The 9,844-nt window shown below is 33.8% G+C and overlaps 1 protein-coding gene and 1 pseudogene across 1 annotated transcript; both read right to left on the reverse strand.

The window, feature by feature from the left end:
- Nucleotides 1–1,241: 1,241 nt before the first annotated feature.
- LOC116124405 lies at nucleotides 1,242–4,834 on the reverse strand (annotated as a pseudogene).
- Nucleotides 4,835–5,329: 495 nt separating this feature from the next.
- Nucleotides 5,330–9,320, reverse strand: LOC116124416 (zinc finger BED domain-containing protein RICESLEEPER 2-like). The gene is made up of 3 exons (XM_031410138.1): nucleotides 9,279–9,320; nucleotides 5,483–7,311; nucleotides 5,330–5,398 (listed from the first exon to the last, which is right to left on the reverse strand). The coding sequence occupies exons 1-3, from the start codon at nucleotides 9,318–9,320 to the stop codon at nucleotides 5,392–5,394; spliced, it is 1,878 nt and encodes a 625-aa protein (XP_031265998.1). The 3' UTR covers nucleotides 5,330–5,391.
- Between the last annotated feature and the right edge of the window lie 524 nt (nucleotides 9,321–9,844).

The following is a 9,844-nucleotide window of genomic DNA, read 5'->3' on the forward strand; positions in this document are numbered from 1 at the left end:
ATTGATATATTTGAGGCAATCTCTATGAAACAAACAAAATAGATGGTGATCTGAAAGAGTTTTATGGTTGTATAGGCAATAAATTATTAAATTTTAAATTTTATATTTCTTTCTTTATATTTTTAGACAACTATATCCAACTTATTTTCTTTTTTGCAATTATAAACTATCATTTTTTAATAAAATGCCAAATGTATATACGTTTATAACGTTTTTCAATTATTTTCAGTATTAAAAATAAAAAAATCTATAAAAAAATACACCCTAAATTTCTTTCACAATTTCAATGCCGCCCTTCTTTCTCTCCTTCTCACCTTCTTCATCAATATTAATAAATGATATATCCATTCATGTGCCATCGTGAGATCTTCAAAAGTTGTGAAAGATGAGAATTCCAACCTTCTCATTATTTTTATTTAGTTTTGTTGGTTCACATGTGGGGGGAGCACTCACCAAATAAAATAATTAGAACAAAAAGAAAGAGAAAGTATAGCACAAATGGAGGAAAAGAGGTTATTGCCTCAATCAGTGGAGATGCGAAGACAAAAAGTGTTAGATTGCGGCTCTCTAATTCAAATAATTAGTTTTTTTTTTTTTTTTTTAAAAAAAAAAAAAAAAAAAAAAAAAAAAAAACACTAATTATTTGAACCATTGCACGTATCAGCAAGATATAATTGGGATTATTATGAAACGACGAACAAGAAGCATATTTACATGTGTGGAATTCTCCTAGACCATTGGCTACATAATTCCATGTACAAAGTAAAATATTATCAAAATGAATGTATAAAATTTTGTCTTGACATGTTTGTCTGAAAATATCGTGACTTCTATGCTGACATATTTGTTCCATCTTATCCATGTATTTACTCTGCTCTAAAGATCAAATAACACAGCGAAAAAAACCTATTAAATGGACAATGACGGTGCAGACAGCAGAACAACACCCAAGCAAGCCCATCTTAAAAATCTGAGTCTCCAAGAAATAAAAAAATTCAACTAGTTTAAGTGATTAGAAAAAGGGGAGACAAAAGAGGCAAGAAAGGGTCAAGTACTATATTGTATGAGAAAGCATTACTCAAAACCAAAAACCAAATACCAATCATTAAGCAGTGCTGATTTTTCCCAATCACTATAAAAGGATGGGGACTGATGCAAAAACAAGCATGTGAAGGATTTACTGTTATCTAAAACTATGCAAAGAAGTGAAAGAAAAAAAATATAGCAGAAAGCGGTTACCTTAGAAGGCGTGCATAAATCAATGAAATCACTACAAAAGTATCCAAAGTCAATCTAATGCTTCCATCCGTTGGAGTGACCATCTTCCATGCATACCTCAAGAAATCCTATGAACTGAAAAGACACAAATACACATGAATATTAAGATCTTAGGTTTGCTGTCACTCAGTCATAGAAAAATGATTTCCAAAAAGTTGATTTTACGCCCAGAGAAATCATTATTTAGAATCGCAGCTGTGGCATCTTGAAATGGAAATCGCAGCAAGCCAAAGATTTGAACCTACAGTTTCTATGTATAGAAGTAAAAATGTTTATACCCAAATGCTCAGGGGCGAAATCATGTTCGGTAAGAAGTTAAAATACAAAATAAACAAAAAGAGCAATAGAATTAACTCAAAACCCCAAAGTCAAACCAATTCTCCAACATAACTCCATTCATATACATACATTAAAAGAAAAAATAAGTACTAGGAACTCTTCAAATAGAGATGACTGTTAGCACAAATATAGGTTGCAAGCACACTTGTAGCACTAAACATATACCTTGGTTCCATCTTTGGACCACCGTGCACCATAACCATCAGCTACCCTTATCTCAAAGACAATCCCATGAGGTTTAAAAATGTGCACATTCAACCAGCAACATTGGGCTATTAAACGACAAATGACATCCATTGCAAACCTATTTTTGTCAGAATCTGGAAATGTAAAAATAAACAGGTAACTAATGCGGGAATCAGATGCTAAAACTAATTTATAAAAGTAATTATTTTTTCATATTTATTTTTTCGTCCAAGGAAAAAATTGGCGTCATTAGAAAATGAAGGAAATTGGAAGGGGGTAGACTGTGACATGCAAGAAAGGATACCCATCATTCCTAGCCCATTTCACCAAAATCCCTTAACTACACATTACATATTTCCTACAATGACATATAAGTTCTTTGTATTGAAATTGGATCCTCAATCAAAGGAAGATGTGCTAGACTTAATATTAACGTGCTGGAATTCCAATTGATGGCCTAAACCTCCCTTACTATCTTTAAATACACAATCCAAAACCTCTCGAGTGAACTCCAAAGAATAACTGCATTCTTCTCATTCCTAGTAGAGTTGTTTTAAATTTGAAAACAGGACTATTGGTGCAATAGGCTATGATATCATCTTGAGTCACCATTAATCTCAAATAGCTATGTTTATAGAAAAGGGCTCAGCAATAGTATATAAATTCAAAAAGTACCAGAGTAAATTTCAAGTTCACATTGTACTAACCATTTCCACTAAAAATACCCTAGTATCTTGCTGCTCCTATTAACATGCTTTGCCAAGGCCCTGGCTCCTTGAGTTAAGGTACTACATTTGACCTCAACTAATTAAACAGAAAGTTCAATAATTAAAACACATAAGCAAACAAGGAAAATATCTTGAGTTGGATACAGTAAATATTTCTCGTCGACCAATTTTACAATCAAGACATACATATATTCCTTCACAAATCATTATCTTACACTTGGTTTAAATGGCAGCAAGAATGATGACAGAAGCGTTGATCTTGGTGGGGGGAGTGCATCCGAAATCGTTCCAGGAGTATGTACAAGACCCAAACGGCTTGAACACCCTCATAATCCAATCCCTGAATCAAAAACATGAAATTAACCAACCAACGGATGAAACACAAAAAATAAGACTGCAGTAAGTAAGCAACTCTGACAGATACCAAGCTCAAACCCAACAATCAATCAATTCACAGTATCCATCTACCCAAGCAAATTCAACCAACACACCAATAATTCTCACACAATCAGGAAAAGAGATGAATAAAATACGATGATATTAGTATTGATTTCCAGTAAGTAATCCACTCAACACAACTTTGATTCAATGGAAAATTAGAAAGCAAAACAGTGAAGGAAAATGAAAATATGAAGGAAAACATGGCTTGCTGAACTTCGAGGGCCAGCTCCCTCCCAAATGACACTTTCCAACTTTTTCAGAATATGCTCTCTAATTCTCTCCCTCCTCTTTTATGCAATTCAGTCCCATACTCTATAACTGAATTCACCCACTAATTACCCTCATGCTGCCATCTGTCCCACTCACTTGCTTAGCACTCCTTTTGCTGCATTAGCAATATTCCTCTGTTGTCCCCTCCTACATCTCCTAATATAGACCACAGCAGGTGTTTCATCAGACTCACAGACAGTATAGTGGCCAATGTAATGTAAGGCTGAGTAGCCAGTTTAGAAACAAATATTGCCAGGACACCGTTTAGCCTTTCCTTCTCCTCCACATAAAACTTCCTATAAATTTGCACACCTGAAATAGAAATTCATCCTTTACTCCTGAATGATTCTGACATTGATGAAAAGCTAGTAATTTTCCCAAATTCTAAGGCTCTTACTGAACCAGCCATCTACGAGAACAAAACAGAGTTTTGTCTTCCCTGAGTTTTAAACTAAGAATGTCTATTTGATTGCTTAAATAGACTCTCTAATACCTTCTTCAACAGTTTTAGCTCCAGGAAGGACTTCCGCAAGACTCTCTGCTTCTAACAACTCCGAAAATGAAGCATAACAGCTGACAGTCTGCCAATTAATGAAATTACAAAGGTGAAATTGCAAAATAAGGCAAGAACAAATAAGTTAAATATAATATCACCTGACCTTCAAGTATCATGCATTTATTTAACAGATTAATTAAACCTGGTCCAAGTCTGTGCCAAATATATTACAAATTTAAAATAAATATATTACCTTTTATCAATGAAAAGAAGCGTTCCTGAACATCAAGTTCAAAGTCTACCGTCTTCAAAATCTACCACAAACCCATCAAAATATTAGAGTAAATCTCACTGACCTCCATCAAAGTTTGACTTAATTACAGATAGACCCGCTTCGTTTAAGAAACATGCAAGTCTTTGAGAAACTTTTTAAGACTTCAAGGAACTTCTCTCTTTGATGTTAGAAGAGGTTTATGGGAATCTTGGAACTAAAATAGTAGAATCCATATAGCTCAAATTCTGGAAGTCAATGAAAATTTTCCATTGCATTAAGAAAAAATTTATTAACCTTCATTGAAGTTTCGCTATAACGCAGAAGATAACCCTACTAGTTCTAATATTCATCAGAAAGATCTCCTAAAATTTTAAAAATCTCTTCTAAAACGGTCAAAAACCTCCCCTAAAGTTTCGTAAAGTTTATCGAAAGGTTTCATAAGTCTAACATGCAACAAAATTATAACATCAGCCGTAAAATTCATTTCCAAATATATTCATGCCACTTATTTAAATGAGAATTTTGAGGTACGAATCTAAATTTATTTCCCAACCAAACTACCAATGAACAGCTTATCTTTAGTTAATTCAAACTGAAAGAGAAAATAGAAATTCATTCTTAGATTAATTATTTACCAATAATATATTAACTAAACTACAAGTAGTTATTACTTACATTGATCAATTCATCTCCCTTATTCAGAACCAATTCACTCCACTCCTCTTGTCTCTGTTTCAGCAAACCATCTCGATGAACCAAATCGACACCGTTATTATAGAGGACATAATGGAACTCCTTGAAGCGAATCTTGACAACATCTAAAACGAATCAATTAATCAATGAATTACGAAATTACGAGGTAATTAACAAATGGAGGAGGACATTGGAGCTGAATTGGCTGGAGAGGCCGAGGTCGAAGCCTAGGGTTTGGTTTATGTGAGAGTTTAGAGTGAAGCTCAGTAGCTCTTCTAGACACTCATTCTGTCGCTCCAATTCTTCGAATTTTGCCATCTTTTTTTTTTTTTTTTTTTTTTTTTTTTTTTTTTTTTTTTCACTGCTACAGCGTTTGTTTTTGTATAAGGGAAAAGAACAATGAAACCCCCTACGGTTTCAAAACAACCAAATACACCCCCAAGTTTTACGAAATGGTTAGACTTACCATACTTACGAAAATACCCTTCTCAAATTTATGACAATATAAAACATTACAGTGACTTGAACGCAGCCCCTGAATATGAAAACAGAGCTATATCTTATATAATAATATGAAGGTAGAACTGTATATGAAAGTCCAGAATACAATCGGTGAAGCAATCTCGAATTCTTCTTCTTCTTCTTCTTTTTTCTGCTAATGGAAGCAGATGAGAGGTGATGAAATATCAGGCCCTGTGAAAAGAAGAGCAGTTTTCACGTTAAGAATTCTTATTAAAATGTAGACTACAAAAGGGAAATAATGAAAAAAATTCTTACTTGTTTTCAGGCCTTTGCCGCCAATCCCTTACACAAACAAAAGCTTCCGTGGTCTCAGGATCTATGTCAATGGCGGTTGGATCAATCTTCATAACATCATCATTGAACGAGGGATTCGACTGAGCAGTTGAAACTGGGATTGCCAAGAAATCACGCGCCATCTTTGCTAATATTGGGAAATTTGGTGTATTGGCACGCCACCAAGTTAGTATGTCAAAATCTTTAACGGAACGAAACTTAGGCTCTTCTAAATATCGTTCAAGTTCTGATTTTTCTGACTTGCCATCTTCAGCATCGTTTGAACAAGAAGTACTCCATGGCATTCCCAGAGGATCTAGCGTGTCAAAATAAGCAGTTAAATTGTTGGAGCCGCCGCCTGAGTATTCTTTGTAAATTTGTTTAAGATTGAACTCGATTCCTACACACTGCTCCTCAGCATCATCTTGGCCATAGATTTCCTGGAACCAGCGCTTCACAATGTCAAGTTTAAACCGCGGGTCAAGAACTATAGCTATTGCTAAAACCAAACCACAATTTTCCCAATATGTGTCAAATTTTTTCTTCATCTTACCAGCCATCGAGGAAACATTTGAATTGTCACCTTTGACCCATTCACACAGGCTCCTGTATATGTTGCAAACCTTAGGAAAATAAACGTTTGTGGTAAGGCATGATTGTTTCCCTGAAAGGCTCTTAACAGCTTCATCTAACACTTTTACATGCTTGTAAATGTAGGTAGCCTTTATCCATTCCTCATCTTCTGGGTTAATATTTAAGCTGTTAAAATCCAGATCGAAAATCTTTAACATATTAAAAGCTTCTCTTAACCTGAAAATTCCCTCAAATTTTTGGAAGCTAATTAATGTCCCTTTCGCAGGCATATCTTCATAAGTCACACTGCTACCTTGCGCCCTCGCTTGATCTACTGCCATTCGGAATTTTATAACACTATCTGGTTTATTATGGACATAAGAAATGCACTTCATTGTATTGAAAAGTAGTCCGTTTACTTCCTGCGATCCATCCTCGAGAAGAAGATTGAGAATATGCACCAAGCAACTAACATGTGACAATGTTCCAGTTAAAGGAAGTAAATTTTGATCAAGAAGCCACCCTTTAATCTCGCTGGCTATCTGATAAGCCTCCTCAGTATATTGTGCGGTTATGGTGAACACATTTTTGTCAAGATTCCTCCAATCTAATATCATACTTCTGAAAGTTCCGAAAAGTCCCCTGTTGTCGGAAAATCCCACTCTTCTGAAAGCAAGAACCTTGCTCTTTAGTTCCCAACCATTGTCTATGAAGTGTTTGGTCAAACAACAGTTGGTATTTCTACCATCAGTGCGTCTCCAACAATTGATTGTTAAATTGAAACGACCTGATGAGGGGTTGTTAATGAAACTTGTGAGTTTTTCCTTCTCTTTTCTATAAGTGTGAAGTATGTTGGCCTTTAAATTGCTATAGGATCCAAAATTTTCTGAGGAATCCTTCTCAACCACACTCAATGGATCACTTCTGGTTATGCTCTTGTAGCTCCTTTTTTCCTTGATTTCGTCACAAGGTTTACCTCCATCACCATCTCTCCTACCTGCACATTTTCCCATATGTTTTAATAGGTTTGAGGTTCCTGCTGTCTTGCTTGATCCTGGATACTGCTTTTTGCAATGTTTACATATGGCCAATTCTGTCCCATCTTCCCTTTTGATCTTATCAAACATCTCCCAAACCTTAGAGGTCCTCCTTCTTTTAGTTGGTGGTGGTGGTGGTGCTATCTCTGTATCAACCTTTCCTTTTCCATTATCTTCAATTTGAGTACAATTAGATACCTCCTATCAACAAATAAACAATAGTCATAAAAATTCTTAAATGTTATCAAATATTCCTACTAATAATTACATTATTTATATAAATAATTAATTATAATAAACTTGAATGAGAAATATAATTATTAATTTTAATTAATGATTTAAAATTTTAAATAATTATTTTTATATTATGAATAAAATACTATTATGATTTAGTATAATATTAGTAATGTTAGATAACAAAATTAAATCAAATGTATAAGCAAATCAAATCAAAATTAAAAACAGGGGCTTTTTTTGACCCCCTTGATGTTTAATGAAATAACAAAATTTCTCTAAGATTTCAGAAATAACATAAATACCCCTAGAGTTAATAAGGCATTAGTATACCGTTAGAATTTATAACTTGATGGATTAATGAATATTTACCTAATCACTCCTCTACCGTTTATTTTAACTCCAAAAAGTTAACAATAAGGGGATTTTTGTTATATTAATAAGTGATGTTTGTTATGCCTTGACTAATCTTGGTTTGCGATAACCAGCTTACTTGGTGGGACATACACCCTATGAACATTAGAAATCTTACTCTAAAGGATAATGAGGGTTTAGTTCGGAGAGGGATTCCTTTCTCTTTATTTTCCTTCTTTTTTGGTTTGTACTCTGATCGGATGTTTTTGAATTTCCTCTAGATAAGTTAATCTTTATTTTAAAAAAAATAAAAAGGATATTTGTTAATTGATTATACCTAAAGGAGATTATATTTAATAACCAAAATATGAATATCAATAGTTTTAATATATAAATTATTTATATTTCTATAGCAAAATATTAATTTAAATTATTTTTTTATTTTACAAATATATAAAAAAAATTATCTTAACTTGGGACAAGGAATCCTACGCTTTCAACATAAGATTCGTTGTCACATTTTTTTTTTTCCATTTTTTAGAAAAATTTATATTTGATTTTTTCAGATTTTTTTATTTATTAGTTTCTTTTCTATTTTCTTATAAAAAAATTTGTAATATTTTATATAATTTTATAATTTTTTAAGCCTAATATGAGTGTTGGGGGTTGCTGGAGATGAAGTGAAAGCAAAGGGGCTGGCTCGATTTATGGGCATAAGAGGTGAGGTCATTCAAGTCATTTACTCGTTCTACCGTTAAATGTAACTAAAAGACACAAATGATAGGGGGTCTAGAGTAATTAGCAATACTATAGGGTGATTTAAATATTATAGGTACTATAGGGGGTCTATCAAGATTCGGCCGAACCTTGTGTTGTTACTTATCCCCCAATGAATTGGGACTGGGGAAGGAGAATGGGATTATAAATAATCACATCCCATTCTCCTTAAAACAAAACCAAATTGGGATTGGACGACTTTTCTTAAAAAATAATAATAATAATAATAAAAAATAAGTCCAATCCTACTTTTAATCCCATGTCCCAAACACAACTTAAGAGTGAATAACCCTTTCACTTAAGAAATATTTTTTAAAACATTAACAATAAAGAATCCAAAAGATAAAAGTTAAAAAGCGTCATGGTTATTCAATGTCTTAGGTTACTCTTGGTTTTTGTTTTCTTTTTCTTTTTTCTTTTAATTTTTTTGGTAATGTTCGACTAATTTATACATATCTCAACTAATCTTTAGAGTTTATTGAACACTCTGCAAACTCAAAGAATCTAAGAGTGTCAACGAGCCGAGCAACTCGATGAACGGCTCAGCTAGGCGCGGCTCGAAAAAAGCTTGAGCTCAGCTAAGCTGGTGAGCCGAGTTCGAACAGCCAAAAGCTTAGCTCGCTGGCCCGCGAGCTTCATCCAACTCAGCTCAGTGGGGAGAATATGTAATTCATAATTTATTAGGGGAGGTATAGTAATTATGAAGGAAATATATAATTAAAAATAAGAAGACAAACCCAATAGCCAATAATATTTCTACAGCTTTGACTTTCTAGTTTCTTCTAATTTTAATTCTAATCCACCAAATCTTTTCTCCAATCCGTCAGTTTCTTCTTCACTTCCATTTCTGCATCAAAGCCGTCCCTTTCTATATATATATTCTTCGTCTTCCATTTCTTCATAAGAGTTCCCTTTCTATTTCTAGTTTTGTTATTGTGAATTTACGGTTGGTGATCATCAGTTACGGGTTGGAAGTTTTGTGGGAGTTTTGTTCACGAGTTTTGATTCTTGCGAAGAGAGCTGTAGTTTGGTTTGGTTTGGTCTGGTTTTGTTGTTGTGAATTTGTGATGCTGTCAATAGAGTTTCTACAGAGAAATCAAAAACACGGAGAGATCGAGGTCAATGGCTCGATTAGCTCAAGTAGCTCGAATTTCAACACCGAGCTCAAACTTAAACTCGAGCTGATACTGTAGCTAACGAGCCGAGTTCGATTAGTTCAATACTCAGCTTAGCTTGGCTTGTTTACACCTCTAGCATGATCAATTAAGTTGTTACAATGTTATTGTGATCCTAAAATTTAAATCCAAAAACTCAAAAATTGAGCAAATTTGACCATTAGGCCAACCCTTTTGAGTTTTGTTTTTGTTTT

Source organism: Pistacia vera, unplaced genomic scaffold (assembly GCF_008641045.1).
Source record: "Pistacia vera cultivar Batoury unplaced genomic scaffold, PisVer_v2 Contig1036, whole genome shotgun sequence".
NCBI classification, from domain to species: domain Eukaryota; kingdom Viridiplantae; phylum Streptophyta; class Magnoliopsida; order Sapindales; family Anacardiaceae; genus Pistacia; species Pistacia vera.